This window comes from Nothobranchius furzeri, chromosome 2 (genome assembly GCF_043380555.1).
Source record: "Nothobranchius furzeri strain GRZ-AD chromosome 2, NfurGRZ-RIMD1, whole genome shotgun sequence".
Lineage (NCBI taxonomy): Eukaryota > Metazoa > Chordata > Actinopteri > Cyprinodontiformes > Nothobranchiidae > Nothobranchius > Nothobranchius furzeri.
The window spans coordinates 79,809,881-79,836,995 of NC_091742.1; the positions used below are offsets into that span (position 1 = coordinate 79,809,881).

Here is a 27,115-nt window from a genome sequence, read left to right on the forward strand (position 1 = left end):
GTTTGGATAAACTTAGGTCTTATCAGAGAACTGCATCAAACGCTAAACACCGTGCTCTGTCTCACCGAACTCTTGTGGACCCTCTTTCGGATCCGGGCCGTGGAGGATGGTGGTGGTTCATCCAGATGACACTCAACGGCTGACAGGGGAGACGTAGGTGTCGAACGGAACCGGTCCAGAGTTGCCCTCGGTACAAGTTGATGGTAAAGCGTTTTGTCGATGCGCTTTCTTAAGTTAATTCACTCAGAAATCAAAAGACTCGGTAATGAATCTGCGTTAGAAGTTGCGATTCAGCTGTCCTGTCTGGCTTGGCAGAAACAGCGTGAGAGAGAGGGGGGGATTGAGCCAATGGGCTCCGTTCCCCCGTTAGCGGTTGTTCACACGTCCTCTCTCTTTCGTTGTCCAGCACAAACTCAAATCATAAGACTGAAACTTACCAAAAGCCTTTCTCCTCTCAAAGCAAAACGTGTGCGTCAGCAAATGTGTTTTGGAGTTTACTGTGAGCAGATGTGTGTGGGTGTGTGTGAATGTTTGTGTGCTTGAGTGTGTGTGAAGGTCAGTAACAAACACTCTCAAACATTATCTAATTAAGTATGGATTCATTAAATCTCTTATAATTACCCAAAGCATAATAGTCATTCATTTGATTAAAACACATTTATAATGAGCAAATTGATGATTAAACTTTTAACATTCAAAACAAGAAAAGGAAGTTTAAACTTTATGTTTTGACTTGTTCTGGGTACAACTCATGGAAACACGTCTTCTGGACGCTGCAGGTGGCTGATGTTATGGTTTCCTCCCAGACTCGCTGGCGTTCAGGTCTTAATCTGTGGGTGAAAGTTCTCAGCGACCCAGCTTTGACCCAGCTGAGTCCAACACCACCTTTGTGACAGAAAACCCATATTTCCTCACGTTACATCAGCAATCAGCGGGGTGTTTTCCTATTTAAGGTGGATGGAGGACACAATTCAACGCAGGAAGATTGCCTCAGCTTGGTAGTAGCCAGCCACTCGAGTTATCTCTAGTATTTCTTGGATTAATGTTATTCGTAGTGTTTAGCTCTTAGTATTTTTGGATGTTGACCTTTCTTGCTTCGCCTGGAACTGATTTGGATTTTTACCCTTCTTCAGGATTCCTGTCGGCCTCTTTGAATACTTACCTCTACTCCAGGTTTTGGATATTCAGCACGCGGAACATATCACCAGCCTCCATAACCCGCCTCTCATCTCAACCCAGTGCCCCATCCACCAGGACGCCCTGCTTCTCTCCACCTATGCTCCCTCTCCTGCGCTTCCCCCGGCTCTCTACCTCTCCCTCCTCCAGCCAACATCCACACGCCCCACAGTAAGTTCTGAACACCTCTGCCTACAATGGACTTCTGAATCAGAACCTATGCTCACCTGTGTTCTCCCTCCTCCAGACACTGAGCTGTCGTAGCAGTTCCAACCACAGACTTATCCGTGCATCCTAAGTTCCTCCTTTATAAATAAATCATTTTACCATCCGTTTTTGGTCTGTGTTGCATTCTGCATGTCTTGGGTGTTGGGGTTATTAGGAGCGAATAATTAGTAAGTTTTAACTTACTTTTGGATTCTTCAATAAATTCTGTAAATATGGGAATATTTACTGATTTATTAATTAATTAAGATATTCTTAGATATCTTCGGGGCACCACCCTTTAATTAGAAAGGGAAATGAATCCAAAACCTTATCAGTCTTTCTTGAAGTTCGTATAATCCTTGGAGCAGAGATTTCTAGTCAACACAAGAAGTCGCTTGAGGCAAAAATCTGAATCTTATAACATTTAATTAACAATTTGTCAAATGAATAAACAGTGGAATAAATGAATAATAACCGTGTGATATGATTGAAGATGGATGTGTTTGCGTGTGATGGAGGATGTATGAATGGGGTCCTTTGTTCTCACAAAGGAGTAGTGTGTGTGTGTGTGCGTGTGTATGGATTCAAAATGGAGTCTTGAATACAAGATGGCTGACCCCTTTGTCTGGCTAAAGTGTGGGTGGCAACTTGCACTTTAACTTCCAAAGCACTTAGAATCAGAAGTAACTTAACCTTAAAATCACTCAAAATACTTCAAAATGATCATGAAGCTTCACCAAAGATTAATCACGAATTAATATCTTTTAGTTTCACCACTTGGCCATAGCAGAAAACATTTAAAGATACCAAACAATGATCAATAAGTAGTTTATTCTTTCAAAATGACCCGACGGACGTGTTTGGGACGAAAGAGGAAAACACGAAGCTACTTTTAAGCAATAGCGCGGTTTTATTGCTTATTCTGGACTATAGAGGAAACGGAAGAAGGAAAGGGAGAGAAGGACATGAGTTTCTGATCACCAGAACAGTGAAGCGTCCCTCACTGTTTGATTTGACGGTTCTCCGTGTTTCTCCGCAGTTTGGCATCGTCCGTCGGTTTGATGGTTTTCTCCGTTGTTTCTCCCCACGAGTGTTTCTCCAACGGGCTGGACACAAAGAGAACGAAGTTTCTTTTGTGCTGAGTTTGACAACTTACAGTGTCTCTGAGAGCTGGATGGAGCTCCGCTCGTTCCCAGTGAGGTCCTGATGGAGTTGGAGTGGCTTTCCAGCGGTTGCGTGGGCTCAACTTGGGCACTTAGAGCTTCCGCGTGCTCAAGGGAGTCGGAGCGTTCGACAAGCGTGTCCTTACCACCAGGTATCCTGGGCAAAAGAACGAAGTTCCTTTGTCTTTCCTGATGATTTATAGTCTGAGTTCGCGGGAAAGCTCCGTGACTCCCGCACATGCACAGAATGTGTTTCTGGTATTAGGCGGTGACGTCATCACAATGCATCCGTGTGCAAAGCATCATGGGAAATGAAGTTTCTTGGCTCTGATGTGATTATTTGCTTTTCAGAGCAATTTAAGCACAGTCATTTTGGAGAAAATCACTGCATAGTAATTTCCTCATGAGGTCAGACCCTCAACATGGGTTATGTACCTTCCTCCAAACATGACATCAGCATTGTTTACTTGATCTCCAGCGTGTCCCCTGCTCACCAACACTCCTTCACCAGCCGTGGCTAACGATCAATCAGTGATCTCTCCATATCCATATAAGCTGGTAGCGGCATCCAGTTTGTTTACATCGAGGCGCTGTGATCCACGTGAAACTGGTGTTGTGGGAAATTATGTTCCCCTGAAACATTCTGTTTCCCTTAGGCAGCAAAGAGAAAATATTTCCAAATCCACAGAACTTATTGTTCATGATGAGGACTAAACTACCTCAAATAAAAGATGGTTAAACTGAGTGAAATTACATCATTTTACATAACTTTCAAAAATGAAAAATAAGCTCGCTGCAAAAGAGTGAACAAGAATGTTTTTACTGAATCTTTTTTTATTATTTTTAGGAGGAAATATAGATAAAAAATCACAAGCATAACAATATTACATTACATAATTTTCCCATAAAAATTTATCACAAATGTTGTGAAAATAGCCTGAAGTGCGATCTCCTGACACGGGGGGACAGAATATTTCAGGGGAACACAATTTTTCACAACACCTGACCTCCCGGCTGACGTCACCCCTCCTCCGTGTATGAATCGTAACAACTTCAAGAACAGTACTAGCTTGCTTCCTTCAGATTTGGTAGGATGATAAAAAGTCATAATAAATACTTTCTTAAAAAGGTCGAGTAGCTTGTTTTAAGCTTTGTGTGGGTTAGGCTACACAGGTTGGAAATTGATTATACAGTCAAACTCATGAGTGGGCCACCATAGCTGCAATACTGTCACATTTCTTCATGATTTCAATGGATTTCACACATTGGGCCTTTAATGCAATTATCTAATCAACCAATCACATGGCAGTTGCTTCAGTGCATTTAGGGGTGTGGTCCTGGTCAAGACAATCTCCTGAACTCCAAAGTGAATGTCAGAATGGCAAAGAAAGGTGTTTTAAGCTATTTTGAGCGTGGCATGGTTGTTGGTGCCAGACGGGCCGGTCTGAGTATTTCACAATCTGCTCAGTTACTAGAATTTTCACACACAACCATTTCTAGGGTTTACAAAGAATGGTGTGAAAAGGGAAAAACATCCAGTATGTGGCAGTCCTGTGGGCGAAAATGCCTTTTTGATGCTAGAGGTCAGAGGAGAATGGGCCGGCTGATTCAAGCTGATAGAAGAGCAACTTTGACTGAAATAAGCACTCCTTACCACCGACAAATGCAGCAAAGCATTTGTGAAGCCACAACACGCACAACCTTGAGGTGGATGGGCTACAACAGCAGAAGACCCTACTGGGTACCACTCATCTCCACTACAAATAGGAAAAAAGAGGCTACAGTTTGCACAAGCTCACCAAAATTGGACAGTTGAAGACTGGAAAAATGTTGCCTGGTCTGATGAGTCTCGATATCTGTTGAGACATTCAAATGGTAGAGTCAGAATTTGGTGTAAACAGAATGAGAACATGGATCCATCATGCCTTGTTACCTTGTTTCTGACCATGTCCATCCCTTCATGACCACCATGTACCCATACTCTGATGGCTACTTCCAGCAGGATAATGCACCATGTCATAAAGCTCCATTCATTTCAAATTGGTTTCTTGAACATGACAGTGAGTTCACTGTACTACAACGGCCCCACAGTCACCAGATCTCAACCCGATAGAGCATCTTTGGGATGTGGTGGAATGGGAGCTTCGTGCCCTGGATGTGCATCCCACAAATCTCCACCAACTGCAAGATACTATCCTATCAATATGGGATGAACATTTCTAAAGAATACTTTCAGCACCTTGTTGAATCAATGCCACGTAGAGTTAAGGCAGTTCTGAAGGCGAAAGGGGGTCAAACACATATTAGTATGGTATTCCTAATAATCCTTTAGGTGAGTGTATATATTGACCAATTGACCTATCACAGATTTGTTAGACTTCCAAAATGAGTCGTCGTCCCCCCCCCCCCCCCCCCCCCCCCCAATATTAAACTCATTCCTATGCCCTTGCCCTCAGGGATTAATTATGTTTTTCTGACTCTGAATAGGACCGTTCATTCTGATTTAAAAAAAATTCATCACTTGCTTCGGTTTTGTTTTTTGTTTTGTTTTTTCAGATTATTTTAAACAGGCTACAATTAAGCCTTTAATAAAGAAGCCCAGTCTGGACCCAACAGTTTTGGCAAACTACAGGCAGATCTCAAAGCTACCTTTTATTTCTAATGCATTTACAACTTCAAGAATATGTTGAGGAAAATGGCTTCACTGAGAAGTTTTAAGCCACGCCACAGTACTGACTTAACACGTTCAAGAATTTTTAATTAACTACAGCTCTTTCATTGTTTCATTTGACAGCTGCTTTTGATACAGTTGACCACGGCATTCTGCTTTCTCGACTGGAGACCTACGTTGGTCTCAAGGGCATGGTCCTACAATGGTTCTGCTCATATCTGTCTGGTAGGTCATATTGTGTGGAAATTGGCCCTTTAACGATTCTTCTCTCAGCTGTGGTGTACCCCAGGGTTCGGTTCTAGGGCCGGCTCTCTTTGCCGTTTATGTGCTGCCTCTGGATTCCATTTTCTGAAAGCATGTTGCTTTTCATTGTTTTGCAGATGATCTGCAAATTTATCTACCATTAAAAGTAGGAGCTGAATCTCTTTCTGTGTTGACTAATTGCTTGACTGATGTTAAGCAGTGGGTGGCCCTGAATTTCTTCAAATAAAATGACAGCAAATCAGAAATTCGGGTTTTTGCTTGCCCAGGATCTCTTGATACTGTTGCTCACCTCATTGGTCCTTTGTCTCTTTACTGTAAACCCCATGTTGAAAAAATCTTGAGGGTGTTCATTGCTGGCGCTTTTAAATTAAAAAGGCAAGTCAATGCCGTGGTTCAGTCCTGTTCTGAGACGGCTCGCTAAGGTGAAGCCCTGGGCTTGTTCAAGATGAGCCAGTTCTGCGCAAATTAGATCACCGATGATCGGCGCTCAGTGCATGCCGGTTAGATTTGTGTCCGACTTGATGCCGATTTGCTCTGACATGCATACACAGGCAACGATAACCTCGTGAGATCAAGGTGGCCACAGATTTTGGAGCAAGGCGCTGCAGTTGCTCTCCATCGGCTGCAAAACCTAGGGGATGATGGGAAATGCCTGGCTCTCACCTGTTCTGTGATCTGATTGGTTCACATTCTGATCCAAACATCCGGTGATAGAATGCAAAATGTTAGTTGGTCACATGTATTCTGTAAATCATGTGACATTGATTATAACTGTATAGGCCATAAAGAGAAATGTGATTTGTGTTATTTTGTCGTGTTTCCTATGAGCACACTAAAACTACAGCTGATAACCTTTACTTATTAAGAGCCTCGTGATTTTTATCTTGAGAGGCGCTATAGAAATGATATTTTCTTCTTCTTATTATTATTATTAATATTATTACAGTCATATCTCCATATACAGTATATGATATCCACAAGCGCGTTAGGATGTGTTTCGATTGCTAACAGGCACCAAAATTAAAATAAATAATTAAACAAGTATGAACGCTAACGCGATATCTTCATCCATCGTCACCCACGAGCTACACATGTAGGGAAATCTGCCCGACTTAAGCTACACATGTAGGGATCCATCGTCATAAATAATCTTATTATTATTATCCATCGGCTGCAAAACCTAGGTGATGATGGGAAATGCCTGGCTCTCACCTGTTCTATGATCTGATTGGTTCACATTCTGATCCAAACATCTGGTGATAGAATGCAAAATGTTAGTTGGTCACATGTATTCTGTAAATCATGTGACATTGATTATAACTGTATAGGCCATAAAGAGAAATGTGATTTGTGTTATTTTGTCGTGTTTCCTATGAGCACACTAAAACTACAGCTGATAACCTTTACTTATTAAGCGCATCGTCATTTTTATCTTGAGAGGCGCTATAGAAATGATATTTTCTTCTTCTTCTTCTTCTTATTAATATTATTACAGTTGGTTCCGGTTCCGGTTGAGTGAACGCTGGCGCGTCTCGCTGCCACTGCTCGCTGGCAAACAAACTTTTTGTATTTTTTTTTCTTCTTTTTCACCCTAGTCACATCCCTGTATCGGTGAAAACTCATTTTCACCTACCTGCTCAGCTTGCGTTCTGGTTGCACATCACCACCTCCCTGCTCCACTCCATAATGTGGTCCAGCAGGATTTCTCTGTGGCTCTCACTGGCCTGGATCATCCTGTCGCTCATTCTTCTGTCCGTGGATGGCCTTCTCCAGTACTCGGCGGCGGAGCTCTTCAACCTCCACTTTCACTACTCCGGATCTCCACCACCAGCTCTGTGCCTCTTCCCCGACATCACCTTCCAGCCTCGCCATCGGTATATTCATCGGGGGTCCCGGCGGAACCTCCATCTTGACGGCTCCAAAGGAATACCCTCCTTCTGGTCCACGACTAGCCGGCAGCTACCCAGGAATACCTGCCGAGCTGCCGACTCCAGCGTGTTAGCCCGGCTGGCTAGTCGGGCTAATGCTCCTGTCGCCAGGGACTTCCGCACTGCTAATTTTGGTCTTCTCAACATTCGCTCCCTCTCTGGTAAAGGACATCTCCTCCAAGATACCATCAGTGACCATAAGCTAGACTTTCTTTGTCTGAACGAAACATGGCAACAACCCAGCGATTTCTCACAACTCAATGACTGTACTCCTTCCGGATTTGTTTACCTCTCCAAACCACGTGGGTCGGGCCGCGGCGGTGGTCTCGCGATACTCTATCGCGAGACTTGGAAGGTCCTTCCCGTAAGCCTTCCTCCTCTCACCACTCTGGAATGCCTCGCCTGTCAACTCTCCGGCCCGACCCCCACAATAATTGTCACTGTTTATCGTCCCCCCAAGTTCAGCCCTGAGTTTTTAAATGAACTCTCTGCTCTTTTATCCCATCTGTCCGCCCTTTCCCCAAATGTAATTTTACTTGGTGATTTTAATATTCATATGGACAATATGGCCCTCCCCCTCAGCAAAGACTTCTCCTCATCTTTGGACAGCCTCAGTTTTCATCAATATGCCAATTTTCCCACTCACATTAAAGGTCACACCCTGGATTTAATCTGCTGCTCCAGCCTGACCCCCTCCAACTGTACAGCTGACCCGCTCCCTTTCACGGACCACTTCCTCATCTCCTTTTCTGTTCCCCTCCGTCTCTCCATCATCAAGTCACCACGTATCATTTCTTTTCGTAATATTAAGGACATTGATCTAGCCTCCCTGTCCTCCAGTTTTGCCACCTTGACCCCTAATTTGTCCTCTACTCCCGATGATCTTGTCATTCAGTACAATAACGGTCTGGTTTCTATCCTTAATTCATTTGCTCCCATCAAATCCCGCTCTGTATAGTTTACTCGGTCTGCTCCATGGTTCACCCCTGCCCTACGCTCCTTGAAAGCTACCAACCGGAGGCTTGAAAGACTCTACAAGAAAACCGGTCTCACCATCCATAAAGACTTATATTCTGCTCAGATTTCTCTCTACAAGGATTCCATCTCTCATGCCAAATCTCAGTATTACTCCGGTCTCATCTCGTCCAACTCCAGCAACACTAAAACATTATTTTCCATCATGAACAGCATTTTTCATCCTCAAGACTCCTTACCCATCCATCTTTACTCTTCAGAAACCTGTAACTCTCTCCTTCAGTTTTTAATGATAAGGTCAATAGAATCCATCTCTCTTTACCTCATTCCTCCCCTCCCTCTCCTGATTTATTTGAACCCACCATTCAGTTCTCCTCCTTTGAACTTCCCCATCCCTCAGAACTAGTAGATTACACACTCACACCCCCCTCCGCTGGTTTCAATCTTACCTTACTGGCCGCACTCAGTTCATCCAGTTAAAATCCTGGGAGAAGATCAGGAAGACCCAAACAAAAATATAGTGGTAAAAATGGTTATGGTAGGGCAGGAATCATCAGATCCCCCTCCAGCAGCCAGTCAGAGCTATGAAGCCCGAGAGAAGTGTCTAGGGACCTGCTTGAATTTTCCCGCCCTGCATCCCCATGCCTAGACAGAAGACACACTAGGTCCATGTGCCCCCCACCGACCTACCAACTACCCATGGTACAGAATAAACCCAACGCCCAGAAAGTCTATCAGCCGTATTCCCTTGGGGATATCCAGGCTTTAATAGATAAATTACCAGATATCCAAGAGGGTGGAAACACTTGGCTCTCAGACTTTGACACCCTCACTGCTGGACAGGACCTTGCATTGGGAGATTTCCAAGCGGTAATCACTAGGTGCATGTCACGCTCACAGGCGGAGGCCCTAGAGAAAGACGCTGGCACAACTCATGATTCTAACTCTGTACCTCTCGGTAGAGTGATAGCTCGATTAGGCCCGGCAGTCAGAAAGATGTTCCCGCTAAAAGATAGCAGCACAATGAGCAAAATCAAATGGGATACTAAACAAAATCCTTCTATTTACCTGAACCAAGCCATTGACAACTGGGTGGCCCAAACTGGCCAACACCCATTCAAAAAGGGCACGAATAGTATGTGGTTCAAAAAGGGAGTCCTGAAGGAAGTCCCCAAATCAGTGACTCAGAAAATGGAAGACAACCCCGATCTGCATGACTGTGACTTTAGTAAGTGGAAGAAACACCTTATTTTTAACCTCAACAAAGTACAGGTACAGGAAGAAAAAACACTGATAACTTAGAGGACTTGCAAAAACAATTGCTCAGGGTCCAATTACAAGCCGCAAAAAAGACTTTGGGCGAAAAGGGGGACAAGGTTAAGAAACAAATGGTCGCGTCCACAGCCACACCCCCACCACTACCGTCACTTCCTGATCAGGGTTCGCCTATGGCTTGGCAGCCGCAGCCACCATACTCAGGGCCATATATGCCACCACAACAAAACACACCCTTCACATATGCTGCCCAGCGACCACCTTTTGCTGGTCGACCTAGAGGTGGTTTCAGGGGACGGGGACAGTGAAGGCCAGTAGGCGGCAAAGGGCGACCACCTGCTCAAGACATTTGCTACAACTGTGGTCAACCAGGACATTGGTCCAGGAACTGCCCCTTGCCATACAGCCCACAAAGTGAAGGTCGAGGCAGAGGCACCTTCTCAGGACGAGGAGGGCCTACCGGACCCCACACCCAGATGCCAATGATGGGCTGGGACCAGTGGGAGGGTGGTCCAAGACAATAGGACACCCCACAGAGAAACTCCGGCGGTCAGGGAGCCACGGCAGACCCCCTGCTGTCAATAAATGTAGATGGAAGAGATCAACCATTTTTGGTTGACACTGGTGCCACTTGCTCCACCATACAAACTGTGCCGCCCTCTAAGACATCTACACGCACTATTTCAGTGATGGGCTTCTCTGGGGAACAACAAACTCTGCCTTTCTCCCTGCCACTTCCGACTACAGTGGGACACCAAACAGTACTGCACAGCTTCATCTGTTCTCCGACAGTTCCAGTCAACTTACTGGGAAGAGATCTCCTCATCAAGTTAGGAGCCACCATTTTGTGTGGTCCTACGGGACTTACTGTCACTCTGCCTGAAGGGACTATTTTGCCCTGCACCGGAGAAGCCAGTGAAGGCATGTACTTGGCTCAAAAACTGCCTGACATATCAGACTGTGCTGAGATTTACTGGGCTCTGTTGAACACAGAAACCAAGAACACTCCTGGTTTAATGACTCTGTACCAGCAGTGGAAACCCTGGCTGACTCAGGTCCATCCTTATGTTCCCCCTCCTGACCCTCCTCACCTAACATTATTCTATGACAGACATGACTCAGTCTGGTACAAGGAAGCCTTCCAAAACCAACTAGAAGGACAGCAATGGTGTGTTCAAACAACAGATATTTATGCTGCACCAGAAGGTGTGGCCGCGGCAGTCAACTTAACCCAGCAACAATTGGCATGGTATATGATGGGAGACGATGCGGTACCTCATGTCTCTCTCGCTTTACATCCGGCCCATCAGGCAAAAGAGCTAGGAGGAATGGTTAAACGTTCCATAGCAACCACTGATTGGCGTTCGACTCCTCTTCCACAAGTGTCATACTCAGACTCAACTCAGACGTTTAAAATCGCTGCGGTTTGTACTAATATGACACATTTACAACAGGAAACTATTAGCAGATCTCATGGCCGTAAACAAACTGACCACCCTGATGCTCTGACAATGTTAGACTCGCTTCCAGGCTCCCTGTGGTCGACGGGCCCCACCGATGTTGGGTTGGTGTCCATCCCACCGGTGACTTTTCACCTAAAAGATCATGCTCCCCTATGGGTTCCACAATACCCACACAAACCCTATGCAGAAGACGGGATAGCCGACACCATCGGTGGTCTGTTGCAAGCAGGGGTGTTGGAGCCATCTGTGTCTGAGTGGAACACTCCGATTTTACCTGTAGAAAAGAAAAATACTGGTAAATATCGAATGGTTCATGACCTGCGTCGTATAAACGCCCTACTTAACACAGACTCACTTCCCGTCCCTAACCCATATGTGGCTCTGACAAACCTACCATCTTCACATGCATGGTTCACCTGCATAGACTTGGCAAACACATTCTTTTGTCTTCCACTTCATGAATCTCTGAGGAACATTTTCTCTTTCACATTCAGAGGACAGCAATACCGATATACTCGGTTGCCCCAAGGGTTCACCCTGTCCCCTGGACTATTCAACCAATGTTTGCGTCAGCTCCTGGACACATGCCCCCTGTGTGTGTGTGTGTGTGTGTGTGTGTGTGTGTGTGTGTGTGTGTGTGTGTGTGTGTGTGTGTGTGTGTGTGTGTGTGTGTGTGTGTGTGTGTGTGTGTGTGTGTGTATGTGTTTGCGTGCGTGCATGCGTGTGTGTGTGAACCTATGGTATGAGTTGTTTCTGCCAGTTGAATCTCTTGGAACCCGCTCCAGTTCTGCAGCTGTATCCTAGCAGTTTCTTCCGAAATGGGTACGTAAATAACCATGTTTTGCGGGGGTCGTACAGCTTCTTGTGTTTCTCAACTTCCATAATTAATTTAAAGTCATCCATCTTAACTGCTTGCCTCAGACTTGCGGCCTCTCTGTCCTGTTTGCTCCGGTGAAAAGACACCCAAAACCACACATCCCTTCACGTGGTCACACACGCACACAAGTTCGACGTGTGTGTGTGTTCGTGTGGTTTTTCTGCAGTGTGATTACGAACACATTTGACTATTGCGGAAATTTATTTTGAAATGCTTTATTTTGTTAACTTTACCAGCCTGCCTCTTATGTCTAGGTTTGACTTCCTGCCAGAATTGACGCGATTCACCCGCGGCTCGCGAAAAAAATAGAGCCGACGCCGAAATGATCGCTGCACAGCACGGGCTGGAGCGCTGGCGCGAGGCGATTCGCTGCGCTTCGGCGGCCCATGTGGTCTATAGAACAGCTTAACAAGGGCGCCGAATGAAGGCGGTCCCATTTTCGCGGCGCTTCGCAGTGCTTCCGCGGCTGGTGTGTCCCCGGCGTAGAAGATTGAGAAAAAAATTCACCCCCCTCAGAGTTGTCATGAGTGTAAACTAGATAATTTAAACAAAAAACATGTTCTGGTACCAGGCTGTAAACATGTCTATTTCTGCTGTGAAATTGGTATTTTTAGCATGGGAGTCAATGAGGATTTGCTCGCTTTCGACACCAGCCCCCAGCGGATGAGGGTGGAACTGCAATTTCTGGTACTTCCGGGTGGGGGCTTGGGATGGCCATAAAGTGTGTATGCAAGAAACAAAAATAATCTCACTGGGGATGGCCAAAAAAATCCATACATTGATATTTAAACCTGGAGTCCTGTCTTTTTAATTACATTATTACTATTTCTTTATTTATTTTCTTTCAATTGTGTTGTTTGCTGGGAGGGCCGCCGTTATTGAGCTCGGGGGTAGCTCAACAGGGGGGCGTGTTTTGTCGGGGTGGGTGGGGGGTGTGCCGGGGGCGTGTTTGGCCGGGGCTACTTCTGCAGCTAGGTATTATTGGTTTCCTCCCTTGTTTACGGAAGTAGCTGCACTACGAAACAGTAGCTGTATTTTGGAACAGTGGTAGCGTAAGCTGGATGCGTGTGGATCGCGGTGAGTATTCTGATCAGCTGTTAAAAAGCAGATTAGTGATAACTGATATAGGCTATGTACAGACAGAGGCGACATTTGGAAGCCTGACGAAAGCTGTAACGTTACCGCGTGCTGTTGGAAAAGAAGCGTGCTTGCCTTCTAAGTGATCTACTGCTGTCGGCGTGGTGTATATGTGTGGCACGCCCCCTCCCTGCACGCTCAGTATGAATATTCTTTTCTTGGGTTAATAAGGTTTATTACCTTTTGTTTTTTTAGGACCCGAGGTGTTGTGGTGCTATGACAAAGTGTTTTGAGTCACTGTTGTGACCCCCCCCTCTCCCTCCACAACCGAGGAGCGGTTCGACAGAGCGGACCGACCTATCGGGAGCTGTTTGGGCCACCGCTCACTCAGAGCATAACCGAGGATTTTAACCAGGGCTGGTGCTCCTCTGCCAGACATTCTCCCACCCAGCGTGTTGGTTGGAGTGGAAAGGGAGATCTTCTCTCCCCTCTGACGCATGAGGATTTTGGAGCACTATTGTACATTTTAACAGAGTTTATTTTATTGTGGTTTTTAACTTTTGTTTTGCCCAGGCTGGAGCCAAGGGTGGTGGCGGTGGTTCTTCTGTGTGCGAGTTGGTGTGGGCCCCCCTTCACATCTGTGTGACTGTTCACTGGTGCTTTGGGTGATTTTTGGTATTTAGTTTGTGTTGTTGCTAGAACCTCCAGTGGGTCCACCTTACCTTGGTAAGCTCCAGCCTGGTAACACTAATTATTTTCTTTTCCTTGTTTTAATTCTCCCTTTCTATTTTTAAATTAGTAGTTGAAATTGCTGTCCTTTTAACAAAACACAAAATAAAATTGTGGACTTAGCGTACACCTCGTTTCTGCCGCCTTTCTGAGAGCCAGGGGCGTAGCACCAAATTCTGGGCCCTAGGTACAAGTCTTCTAGGTGGGCCCCCATGCTCAATTACTTAATATCTCTCTTACACATTTTTTGTCATGCTATAAGACAAGATAATAAATATGATCTTAGTTTAACCTCTATATTGAGCAAATACAAATGCCAGCATAATAAAAGTGAAATGCCCAGACTTCACATATAATTATTTTTATTTGCCAACAATGTGTTCAAACAAAAATCCTGGAATTTATTTTCCAGTAAATGCCCACTGACGGGTCTTCATGTTAGCAAAATCACTTATGAGATCTTTAAAGTCCAATCCTTTGTCTAATTGGCTTTCAATAGAAAGAAGAGCTAGGCTGTTCAGTCTATCCTTGGACATTGTTGATCTCAAAAACATTTTCACCAGTTTCAGTTTGCTAAAAGCCCGTTCACCCCCAGCAACAGCCACAGGTAGTGTGCAAAAAATCCTCAGTCCAATACAAACTTCTCCAAAAATGCTCTGTAATTGCATCCTGTAGATGGCATTAAGCAGCTCAAGAGGAGACCGAATGTGTGGAAATGTGGCACCATATATTGTTCTCAGGTGTAACATCTCATTCTAAAATTCAGCTGTGAGATCCTTGTAATATTGTCTCATCAGTGCCTGGCATGATATCTTCATCTGCTCGTCAGTCATGTCTGTCATGGTTCATGATGTTAAGCTTTGCTAATACTGATATGTATTGATATATTAAATACATATGACATGAAATAAACCAGGTTTTCTCTGTGAATGTAATGTACTCTAAATTTTATAATCCCTGCATTATCAGCCAAATTATAAGATTGCCCGTTTTCAAGATCAAATATAAAGAAATTTAAAATAGGCTTAAAATATCTAACCAAGTCAATAACAATCCTCTAACACCAGTGTCATCATGCTATATGAAAAACAGTGGCAGCTTCTCATTCCTGAGATTACCACGAATCCATCGATACCAAGTTTGTCCTGGTCCATGACTGGGAAGGAGCTGAAATATCCACACAGAGTGAACCTGTTTTTACTGCGAGGTTCGCAAATTAATTGGCGGCGGCCGCCCGCGATAATAATTCTGATTAATATATATATATATATTAATTAGTGTTTTCACTGATAACACTAATTAATTTATATTTGATGGTGAAACTAAAGGCGTTTAACACTGAACACCTACTTCTGAGAGCTAGCTAATATCAGCTAAAACTGTGTTCTGCTGCTGCTCACCTTCCTTCTTGAAAAACCTAGTCAATACTTGCTTCTGTTCAATTAACTTTTTCTTCTTCTCCTTCTTTTCTTTTTCTGGAAGCCAGATTTCCCTTTCTTGGGAAAAGACATGACTGACTCTCCTGCCTCCAGCTCTGGCTGTCGGCATCTGCGATATCTCATAGCTGTACATGCGGCCGTGCAGCCCCTGGCCGCAGGTGTGGACTAAACCACTTTGCACATTTTTAAGGGGTGATAGATGCCTCAGAGATTATTCAGTTATTATTTTTAAGGTGAAATTCTGTTTCTTAACCTCTTTGTCCAGGTAAAGGGAAGTTTATTAAGACATTAAGTAAGTTGGGGGAAAAAAACAACAACAATAAAACATTTTTATTCAAAGCTGTCTCAGGGCCCCTCCCTGCAGTGGGCCCTGGGTAAACGGTACCCTTCCCCCCCCCCCCCCCCCCCCTAGTCCAACGCCCCTGCTGAGAGCATTGAACCTATGTGTGCCTAAAGGTACCAATTTTATTTTCCTTGGGTGAAATTCCAAAGGTGGCGTTGTTTTAATCTTTTAACTTAACATACTGTTTAGTACAAGCAAACCCATACCACCTCTGCCACCACACTTACATAGGATTTTTTTCTGATTGGCTTAATGAACTGACCTGTATTGGAATGTTTACTGTGTGAAGTGCCTTCAAACGACTCTTGTCGTGATTTGGCGCTTCATAAATAAACTGAAATGAATTTTATCATGACCAAATCATCTTGGGACGCATTTCCTGTTCCTTTTGAGCGCAGCAATCTGTACTAAATACCTTCACTAAAACAATTAGGTTATGGGTCAGAAGTATAACAAAATGTAGTGTACTTGTTTTTTTTGGGTCTTTTGACGAAACCGTTAAAAAAAACATTACGACAAATGTTTTGTCTGAAAACCACCAGAGGAAGTTATGTGTGACAGCCAGGTGTGTTTTATTCTGCTCCAGCAGGTGGCGAAAGTGCACCTTTACGCTGGTCACCGACCACCGGAAGTAGCAGAAACCAGAAGCTGCTAGCAGAGCTAGCTTGTTGTTGTTCTGGTGTGTGAGGAGAATATTTGAGGCTCTGCAGTAAAAATGTCTTCACTTCAGTCTCTGGGAGAGTTGATCTGCTAAAGCGACTAACTGCTGCAGCTGCAGAAATCTCACCAGGCTGTGTAAACTTTCTTCTCCTCCTCAACAACTTGGTGGAGTTCTTTCCAGAACCAGAGAAGATATTCTGCGGTCTTCGTGACAATCGGAGCTCCAGAATCAGGTTGTGGGTCAGAACATCTTTTCTCTAGACTTCCTGCCCTCTGGATCTGTTGCTGTTCCTTTGGCCGGAACCAAAGCCTTGGATCTTTAATCTTCTGCGTTGTTCTGAAGCGGCATCTTAATCAGCTCTCCTGCAGCTGGGACTGATTCATCGTGTGTTCTTCACCACCTGGACCTGGACAGCATGGACACAGGTACTGGTGGATGAATGAATATATTGTCAGTATATTGTAACCCTGGCGTCAGATTAAGTTACCACTTATTCAAAAAATAATAATAAATAGGCCAGACTCTAGGTCCAACAGGATTACCTTACAAATTACCAGTGAGTGGGAAATGTAATAGCTGGATCCAAAGAATGAGCAAAAAAACACAGTTGCACCAGATTTGGAATTTTATTTAGATATATGAAAATAGAACAAAAAATACAGCAGCTGCAAAAGACATATAATAAAACAATTGGGCCTTTCCCCCTGTATCAGTAAACCAGTCGGGTTGAGTTCAAAGTCAGTCTTTTTGGTCATAGTCTAGTCAAAAAGAAAGTCTCCTCGGTCTTGTAAAACTCAGGTTCAGTGGTCTGAGTGGTTACCACTGGACTGTTCGCTCAGTATAGAAGAATGATGTTCTCCTGATTGGGATTCAGTTCACTTCGGGCACAGGCACGCCATCTCCATCCGGAGAGAATCCAGGACTCCAATCCACTTCAGTCCCCGAGCATAAAAACCTAGCCTGCGCAACAATAATGCAATTATTGCATACAGCTAAATAAAATTCTCATCTCTTATTCTCACAGCTATAGCTTGTACAATCTTTTCTTTCTTCATCCTTCAAATTACCATAGTAACAATTTACATGCATGTACATTTCTTTTCTCAAAATACATTTTGGCAATGCATGAAACATGTTTAACGTAACTAATAGTTTGAATCTTTTTTTTCCAGTTTTTAACCAGTTTTTTTTAAACAAGGATTATGATTAGCGTGTAACCATAGAATAATACAAAAAATACACAATAACAATATGATAATCAACAAAACTGCCACTTAAGATCCACAATATTCACATTCATTTGGAAAAATAAAACAAAAATAATTATTTGTTCCCTTCTGTTAGCAGATTTACCATTAACATCCATTAAAATGAACTCAATTAGTCAATTAGTTTTAGTTAGCAGGTTGCTAGCAGAGCTTAGCGAGCACATGGCGTTAACTCACCGAGATGAGGTATTAGCGTGCTTGAAGCATCAGCACAGCCACCTGGTCTCTCTAGCGTGGGCTCCACGCAACCCACTATAACACATAACCTAAATTAGCCGCCTAGAAAACACAAATACTCTTAAACTTCTGTTCTGTATAGCGACTCACCCAATAAAAGGTATGTATGGCTTGACTCAATCTCCTGAAATATGGTTCAGTGCGGCTCCTCTGCAATCTTCCTCCAGCTCTTCAAGGAGCAAAATACGGCGCCTGAGTCGTTCACCTTGTAGGAAGGCGGGAATAACGCCACTCTCAACAAATGAGAGGGCAAGTTTAACTCGACGGGAGCGCCAACCAGAATCAGGAACGAACTAAGGAATTACACTTCAGTCTTTTCAAACTAAAAATATTTTCCGAAATGAAAGCATGGAAGTTAGCTGATACAAAAAATAAAATAAAATTAAGGCGTTTTATCTACTGGGTTACATTATGGTGGGACATTACAGTGAAATTATGAGAATGAGGTTCAATCTTTAAAATAATGATCTGTATATGTTTAGCACTACTGGAGTTCTAAAACCCCCCAAAGCGTTTTACATCACAGTCATTCACTCATTCACAGACTGTTGTAGAACCTTGAAGTTTTAGAGTGAATAGATCTCTCCAATGAATGATTTTTGAAGCCAAGTATAGTGGTCAGGTGACTCATTCTGATCCAAAGAATTTTTTTGTTTTGAGGGGAGTTAAAGTCCCAAAGTCATCGTCACACACTGGTGAAGTTACGTCCTGCATTTGACCCGTCCCCATGGGGAGCGGTGAGATTAAGTTGTGGGAACTATTTGGTCTTCTGTCGGGTTTCAGTCACTACGAGAATCAGTCAGAGACAGGAGAGGTTTTCATCTTGTTCACAACCTACCTTTGTTGTAGCATCAGTCACACATCATCATTTGACCAATCATAGTTGGGGAGACAGCATGCTGCAGACACGACAGCAGCGGCGCTGACAGCACGTACGACTTCTGTTGCTTCAGCATGTCGCTGTGGTTTGGAGCTTAAAGGCCCAGTGTGTAAAAACATACTACTCTTTAGCGCCACACAGTTCAGAGTAAGTATTGCAGCTCCGGTAGCCCACACTAGGGTTGGGCTGTTTTTCCATTCGTCCATCATTAGTCCAATAAATGACGATGGGCCGTGGTTTGTGCATGTAAGGTATGATTCACTGACTGATTTGTGAACACAGGAGAAGTCTAAAAATTGATTATTTTATGGATGCACGCCACAAATTAGAATTTTCTTTTTGTTTAACTCATTCACTGCCAGCCGTTTCCTGATCAGAAAAGCTCTTCGCTGCCAGCGTTTTTCAGCATTTTTACAGTTTTTTTAAGAGTCACTGAACGTTGCTCTATGATGATGTCAACGCCAAAACTACCAAAACAAAGTGGAGACTCACCTCTTACATCAGGAAGAATCCGCGCGTTTCGAGCGTTATTCGTTCATATCCGTTGTGGAATTGTGATTGGTAGAAGCTTTTCCGGTTCTCGCCTCACTTTTTTTTACAGCAGTGGCCCAAATCGATCTCCTAACACATAGCTTTTCTGCTTCCTGATCATGTGACGTGTAGGGATGGGTACCGAATTCGGTACTTTTTAAGCACCGATTCACGTCATTTCAAACGGTGCCTCGTTTCGGTACCCGTCCATCATAACGAGAACTTGCCAAGACAGCTGCGCATGCGCAAGAGCATTATGTCGTCGCTCGCTGCGAACCAGTTGTAAACAGAGCAGCATGGTAGAAAGAACGCAGGCTAAAGCTTGGGTCCACTTCACTAAATGTGATGGGTAACTGGATGATGATGATGAAACCAGCGACAACGATCTAAGTGAGACATACTCATCTTAATCTGCTCCGGTAGGTAAATATAATTAGCTTGATATGTTAGCTTCCGTTTCGCTAATGGTGCGTTCGCTTTCTCCTCGGAAATTCTAACTTCCCAGTAGGAAAAATCAAATGAACAAAGACGGCAAAAGGAATGAAGATACACAGTAAATTTAGTTAATAGTAAAGATGTTTGCTTCAGTTTAATTATCAGCTTATAAAACTACAAGGACGATGTTAAAATACAAACAGTTGTATGTTATTTATCGTGATATATTTCAAATATTGTTATATATTGAGAAAAATATATATTTAATTATAAAAGAGAATTAATATAATAAACACCCAAAAATATCGAAAATTGGTACCATTAAGTACCGGTATCGATTCGTAGGTACCGGGCGGGAATTAGTACCGGATCGATTCAAATGTCAAAGGTACCCATCCCTAGTGATGTGTAACGTATGCGGATGAAGATCAGCTTTAGAGCTGGGATGTTTGTTCTCACGGTGCGAGGGCTCGTTGCGACGCCCACACAGTAAAAAATTGACAGTTAAAGAGTCGTTAAAGTGCTGAAAGGAAGTAGGGCTGAAACGAATCATCAAATGGTTCGATTCATTAAGTACCTTGATTCATTTTTTTACTGATTCAAAGCTTCGTTAAACGTGCGCTCCACGGTCTGAACACATTTTTCTGGAGCTCTACGTGGTGATCTCTGTGCTGTGGCGGAAAAAAGAGAAACCAGCAACGACGGAATCCATTGTTAGAGGCAGAAACAGTGGCCTTTTATTGTGGGCAGTATAAGGTACACCTGTGCACTACTCATGATGTTGGATCAGCATCTTGATGTGGCACACCTGTGAGGTGGGATGAATTATCTCAGCAAAGCAGAAGTGCTCATTATCACACATTTAGACTGATTTGTGAACAATGTTTGAGAGAAATGGTAATATTGTGTATCTGGAATGAATTTTAGATCTTTAAGTCCATCTCATGAAAAATTGGAGCAGAAACAAAGGTGTTGCATTTTTATTTTTGTTTATATATATATATATATATATATATATATATATATATATATATATATGTATATATATATATGTATATCTATATATATATATATATGTATATCAACAAAAATAAAAATGCTGATATATATATATATATATATATATATATATATATATATATATATATATATATATATATATAACACTAAATCTCCCAAAATGCTTATTAGTAAGATTCCTTCGCTTTGTAATGCTCTAGCCTGCTGAGAGCTTAAAAGTTAAGGATTGTTACTGACAGCAGCTACATCTAAGTGTTTATTCATTTGTCTTTTGACCGAATAGTTGCTGATTTAATCTCGGAGACGTTTCTCCTCACATAAGCTTCAGCTCTAAAGCTTGGGTTGTGAGTAGGAGGCTTAGAAGTTATGGTCGGAAACAAACACGCTGATTGGGATGGAAGTTTTTATTGTTCCTAAAGTAGAAATATGTTTTTATCTAAATTAAGTTCATGTTCTTGTTCCTTTTTCCCACATCATGTAGCCAGTATCACTCATGGTGTAAATATAAAGGTATGGTGGTCTGTAACATCATGTGTCTGTGTTTCCTACAGATGTTCCACAGCTGGTGCTGGTTAAAGCAGAAGCTCCTGAAGAACAGAGTGCTGGTGTGGACCAGCTGGACTCAGAACACCTCCACATAAAGGAGGAACAGGAGGAGCTCTGGACCAGTCTGGAGGGAGAGCATCTCTGTTTGAAGGAGGAGACTGAAGCTGTCAGGTTTCCTGTTACTGCTGTTTCTATAAAGAGTGAGGATGATGAAGAGAAACCTCTGGTCTCACAGCTTCATCAGCAGCAAATAGAAGACAGAGATGTTCCAACCAGCAGCTCAGCTGACCAGATGGCAGCAGAAAATGGTGGAGGAGCAGGAACTAGCAGGAACCCAGATCTGAACCCTCATGAACAAACGTCTGATTCTTCAGAGACTGAAGTTAGTGGAGATGACGAAGATGATGGTGTGAATCTGGACTCTGAGCTGTCAGACTCTGGGTCTGAAACTGGAGACGAGGATGATGACTGGAATGAGAGCAGGTCTTCTGAGTCAGATGGTAAGTCTGTCAAGTTCTTCACAAGTGGTCTCTCCAGACACGTGAGGGAGACAAGTCATCCAGCAATAAGGTCTTCAGGCTGTTTGGTTAATAAGAAATGTGTTAGAGTGAAGCAACATGTAGACTCGTGCAGGAAAGTCCAGAAGAAACCTAAATCATTTAGTCATGATGATTGTAGAGAAAGGTTTACTACAAATGTAAATAAACAAATCACATGAGAGTCCACACATAGCAGCTGCTGTTCCAGAGTAAGGAACTCTGCTTCTGGCCGCTAACAAGATGGCGCCTGTGTTTGGAATAGCCACAGGTCTGTTTCCACATTGCCGCCTGGCCACGGGGCAGCGCTGTGTCTCCGTCCATGTTTCCTCGGGTCTGTTTATCCTGGTTCTTCAGTGGTTTCCCTTCCTGTTCCCTCCATGAGTGGACTTAGGGATTTTATCAATAGCCCAATACCTGCAGCTGGAGAGAGAGGAGAGACAGCAAGCAGACAAGTCACCAAATTGCAATCAGGGGCAGAAGCTCAAGGCAACTGCCCCGAGTTTCTGCTCTGAGTTTATTTATAACAAAGATAAGACAGTGTGTGTGTGTGTGTGTGTGTGTGTGTGTGTGTGTGTGTGTGTGTGTGAATGCTTTCAGGCATAGAATAATACATTTAGTTAATATTAAACATAACATTTCCATAACATAATCCCTCCTGTTTATCCAAATAATCAAACAAAAAGAAAACAAAGAACAACTAAAATAATAAAACACGATAAGGCAAACACAACTGACAATAACAAACAGCAGTTTACAGAGACACAAGTGAGATAATGGAAATCAGTTAAATCAACACCGTCATAAACTAAAGAAGAGCTATTTCATACATATTGATGTGAATTTACTGTGATGCAACAATTCTACAATCTAGAGCAGTTCCTGTAAAGAGATTGGGAAGGATCGGAAAGACCATATAATATACAGAAAACATCAGTAGAGTTTATTGAAACATCAGATGAATTTAAAGCTGCAGGTCGCTCACGGCTGTTTCTGTGAATGAGGAGCAGGTAGTATCAATTCTTGCAGCTCTAACTATGGCAGAAGCTGAGGCAATCCAGGTGTTCTTCATCAAAGGGCTTGTCCGTGGACTGAGAGTCCCGGTTGAAGAACGGTTTGGAACGGTTAGAGTCCTCGTCCGTTGATCAGGATGGTTTCAGTCTTAAGTTGATGAGTTCCTTGAAGTCCAGGTCTGGAATGCAAGAATGGAGTTTGGGATGTGAGAGTGCACAGTTCAACTTCTCAGTAGGGAGACGTTTGGGTCCTTCCATGGCGTGTTGAGGTGGTTGTCCACCTGTCAGGGAGCTGATCTTGTCCCCGAAAGTCCTTCTGAACCTTTGACCGTGAAACCAGGTTGGAGATTGGGTGCAGGTGATTGAAGTAGTTCTCCTTTTCCAGCGTCTCTTCTTCGCTGTGTCCTGTCGTAGTTGCGTCCAGGGGGTCTTCAGCCGAGGTGGGCGCAGGTTACGTCGTCGTCGTCGTCGTCTTCCTCCGCTTATCCGGGTCCGGGTCGCGGGGGCAGCATCCCAACTAGGGAGCTCCAGGCCGTCCTCTCCCCGGCCTTGTCCACCAGCTCCTCCGGCAGGACCCCAAGGCGTTCCCGGACCAGATTGGAGATGTAACCTCTCCAACGTGTCCTGGGTCGACCCGGGGGCCTTCTGCCGGCAGGACATGCCCGAAACACCTCACCGGGGAGGCGTCCAGGAGGCATCCTGACCAGATGCCCAAACCACCTCAACTGGCTCCTTTCGATCCGGAGGAGCAGCGGTTCTACTCCGAGTCCCTCCCGAATGTCCGAGCTCCTCACCCTATCTCTAAGGCTGAGCCCGGCCACCCTACGGAGGAAACTCATTTCGGCCGCTTGTATCCGCGATCTCGTTCTTTCGGTCATTACCCAAAGCTCATGACCATAGGTGAGGATTGGGACGTAGATCGACCGGTAAATCGAGAGCCTGGCTTTCTGGCTCAGCTCCCTCTTCCCCACGACAGATCGGCTCAGTGTCCGCATCACTGCAGACGCCGAACCAATCCGCCTGTCGATCTCCCGATCCCTCCTACCCTCACTCGTGAACAAGACCCCGAGATACTTAAACTCCTCCACTTGAGGTAGGACCTCTCCCCCGACCCGGAGGTGGCAAGCCACCCTTTTCCGGTCGAGAACCATGGTCTCAGATTTGGAGGTGCTGATCCTCATCCCAGCCGCTTCACATTCGGCCGCGAACCTACCCAGCAAGAGCTGAAGGTCAGAGCTGGATGAAGCTAGGAGGACCACATCATCCGCAAAAAGCAGAGACGAGATTCTCCTGCCACCAAACTCGACACACTCCACACCACGGCTGCGTCTAGAAATTCTGTTCATAAAAGTGATGAACAGAACCGGTGACAAAGGGCAGCCCTGGCGGAGTCCAACCCTCACTGGGAACAGGTCCGACTTACTACCGGCTATGCGGACCAAACTCACGCTCCTCTGGTAAAGGGACTGAATGGCCCTTAACAGAAAGCCACCCACCCCATACTCCTGGAGCGTCCCCCACAGGGTGCCCCTGGGGACACGGTCATAAGCCTTCTCCAAATCCACAAAGCACATGTGGATTGGTTGGGCAAACTCCCATGCCCCCTCCATCACCCTTGCAAGGGTATAGAGCTGGTCCACAGTTCCACGGCCAGGACGAAAACCACATTGCTCCTCCTCTATCTGAGATTCAACTATCGATCGGACCCTCCTCTCCAGTACCTTGGAGTAGACCTTTCCAGGGAGGCTGAGGAGTGTGATCCCCCTATAGTTGGAACACACCCTCAGGTCACCCTTCTTAAAGATGGGGACCACCACCCCAGTCTGCCACTCCCTAGGAACTGCCCCCGATGACCACGCAATGTTGTAGAGACGTGTCAACCATGACAGCCCTACAACATCCATAGCCTTGAGATACCCAGGACGAACCTCATCCGCCCCCGGGGCTCCGCCGCTGTGTAGTTGTTTGACTACCTCAGCAACTTCTGCCCCCGAGATCGGACAGTCCATCCCCAGGCCTCCCAGCTCTGGTTCCTCCTCGGAATGCGCATTGGTGGGATTGAGGAGCTCCTCAAAGTATTCCTTCCACCGTCCGACTATAGCCTCAGTTGACGTCAGCAGCTCCCCATCCCCACTGTAAACAGTGTGAGCGAGTTGCTGCCTTCCTCTCCTGAGGCGCCGGACAGTTTGCCAGAACCTCTTTGGAGCCGATCGATAGTCTTTCTCCATGGCCTCACCAAACTCCTCCCACGCCCGAGATTTTGCCTCGGCAACTGCCACTGCTGCACCCCGCTTGGCTATCCGGTACCTGTCTGCTGCCTCCGGAGACCCACAGACCAGCCACGCCCTGTAGGCCTCCTTCTTCAGCCTGACGGCTCCCCGAACCTCTGGTGTCCACCAGCGGGTACGGGGGTTGCCACCACGACTGGCACCAGGTTACGTTGTCATGTAATAATAATGTTCATGATGATAAATCTCACAACACAAAGTTGTGATTTTTTTTTTTTTTGCTTTCCTGAAATATTTAGTGTTTAGAGCTTTTAATAGTTTAAATCTGTTAGATTGTTACTGATAGCAGCTACATTTAAGTGTTTCAGTTTTCCTTTTGACTTATGTGATGAGTCGTGCTTCAGCATGTAGGTGTAGATTCTCAGTCATCCTGGACACCATCAACCTAAGAGATTTAATGAAAACATCTGGACGTTTCTGGTTATTAACTCTCATCCAAGAGACGTTTTCAGCTCTAAACCTTGGGTTGTGAGCAGGCTAAATAATACATTTATTTAGTCTGGCTTGCCAGGCTACTATTTGCCCTTAGCAGTGGTTAATTAAAGCATACAAGCTGAGATAAAGCTACATTTACCTGCAGCTGCAGCTCTTTCTAAACATTTAATCACAACAAACTCAGAGCAGCTGCACTTATGACCCACAACAATAACCTTTTAGGGTATGGTTACAGTATTTTGGAATATTGGAATATTTTCAGATGTTTCCAAGTTTGCTGTTCTGAGTGTTACGGGCCCTGAGCAAGACTCACTAGGAGTGGTGGACCCGCAACATAATCAAGACGAGACCATCTTAAAATGATGAAAATAAACTTGATCTGGAACTCCTTGACTCTGCGCCTACAGGTGGGATGCTCCAACAGGCCTGTAGGGGCGATGACAAAACACAAAGTGAGAGGATTTAATCCACTATCTCAAATAATAATATCCACTTAGGGAAAGAAAACTGTCTTTTTTCAACAATTATCGTAAAGTATATTTAACCCTATTTGGGAGTAAAATCACTAAGGTGGTTTGATAACACACAAAGGGCGTTGCAGCCTGAATCTCTTAGGCCCTACTCCCAACCAAAGCCAGTGAACTCAAAATACAAAAAGTGAGTGGGTACTCAACAAGTATTAATTAATCATTAACCCTCTGGGGTCCATGGACGCGTATCGGCGTCTTTTGAACAGGTCTGATTTGGGACGCTGTAGCAGCAAGACTCCGCCTCCCTGAGTTTCGGTTTCAATTCAGCTTTAAAAAGGAGATTATAAACTACACCCCAGTTTTTAAATTTTGTTAACAGGCAACGTAAAAGCGGAGTTATACTAAACTAAAAAAACGACCTATTTTTAGACAATCTGTGAGAGGGAATGTGCTTGTGAACATGAAAAAATCCCACAACAACATGATATCCTTCTGCTGTTGGTGGAAGTCTCACATATTCAATTGATAAAAAGTATCATTATGTAGCTGAGAGAGAGAGAGAGAGAGAGAGAGGAAGGCTGCACGAGTAATGGGCTCGACACACGGGAGGCGACATCGCCTCTCCTCCATTCATTTTCAATGAGACATGCGCGACAAAGCGATAATCGCGGGTCTCCCTCCTACCAAGCGAAACGCGAAAAACGTGCGTGTGAAAGTTTGCACTTGTGCACGTGTCGTGCACAGACGACCCAGCGACGCGATCCCAGAAAGTTGAAACATTTTCAACTTTTCATCGCTGTCGCTCGGATGAGGACCAATCAACGGAGGTTTCATTCACTGACCAATGAGCGGTCAGGATGCTCCGTAAACCTCCGAGCAAACATGAAGGAGAAGTTGATTATTATTATGTTTTTTATAGTAAAATCAGAAGTAAGATTTCACATAACTCTAGCAGCACCTTGTGAAACATCATATCTACCACTTTATTAACTCTGAACCGACATTGTGCGTCGAGCCCATTATGGGCTGACACACGGGAGGCGACTAACGACCGCGATCAGCGAAATTTGTCGCCGTCGCTTTTATTACCTGACACACGGGAGGCGATCCACGGCGGAAATGACAAACTTTATCCCTCAAAATTGTCAATGGTAAAAAGTTACACACAATCCTTTCAAACAACAACAAATTTATTTGAAGTGCTTTTA

The 27,115-nt window shown here is 44.4% G+C and overlaps 1 protein-coding gene across 3 annotated transcripts in view; it reads left to right on the forward strand.

The window, feature by feature from the left end:
- Positions 1-1,217: 1,217 nt before the first annotated feature.
- The window catches only part of LOC129165501 (zinc finger protein 883-like), a 42,567-nt gene continuing 16,669 nt past the window's right edge, over positions 1,218-27,115 (forward strand). Inside the window, exons 1-3 of one of the 3 annotated variants that reach the window (XM_070548035.1) lie at positions 15,141-15,402; positions 16,177-16,673; positions 21,171-21,665. In XM_070548035.1, the coding sequence (XP_070404136.1) occupies positions 16,664-16,673; positions 21,171-21,665 (505 nt within the window). In that variant the 5' untranslated portion in view covers positions 15,141-15,402; positions 16,177-16,663. Of the gene's footprint in view, positions 1,348-15,140; positions 15,403-15,649; positions 16,674-21,170; positions 21,666-27,115 lie in introns of those variants that run through there. The other 2 variants (XM_070548036.1, XM_070548034.1) reach the window with 2 other exon arrangements.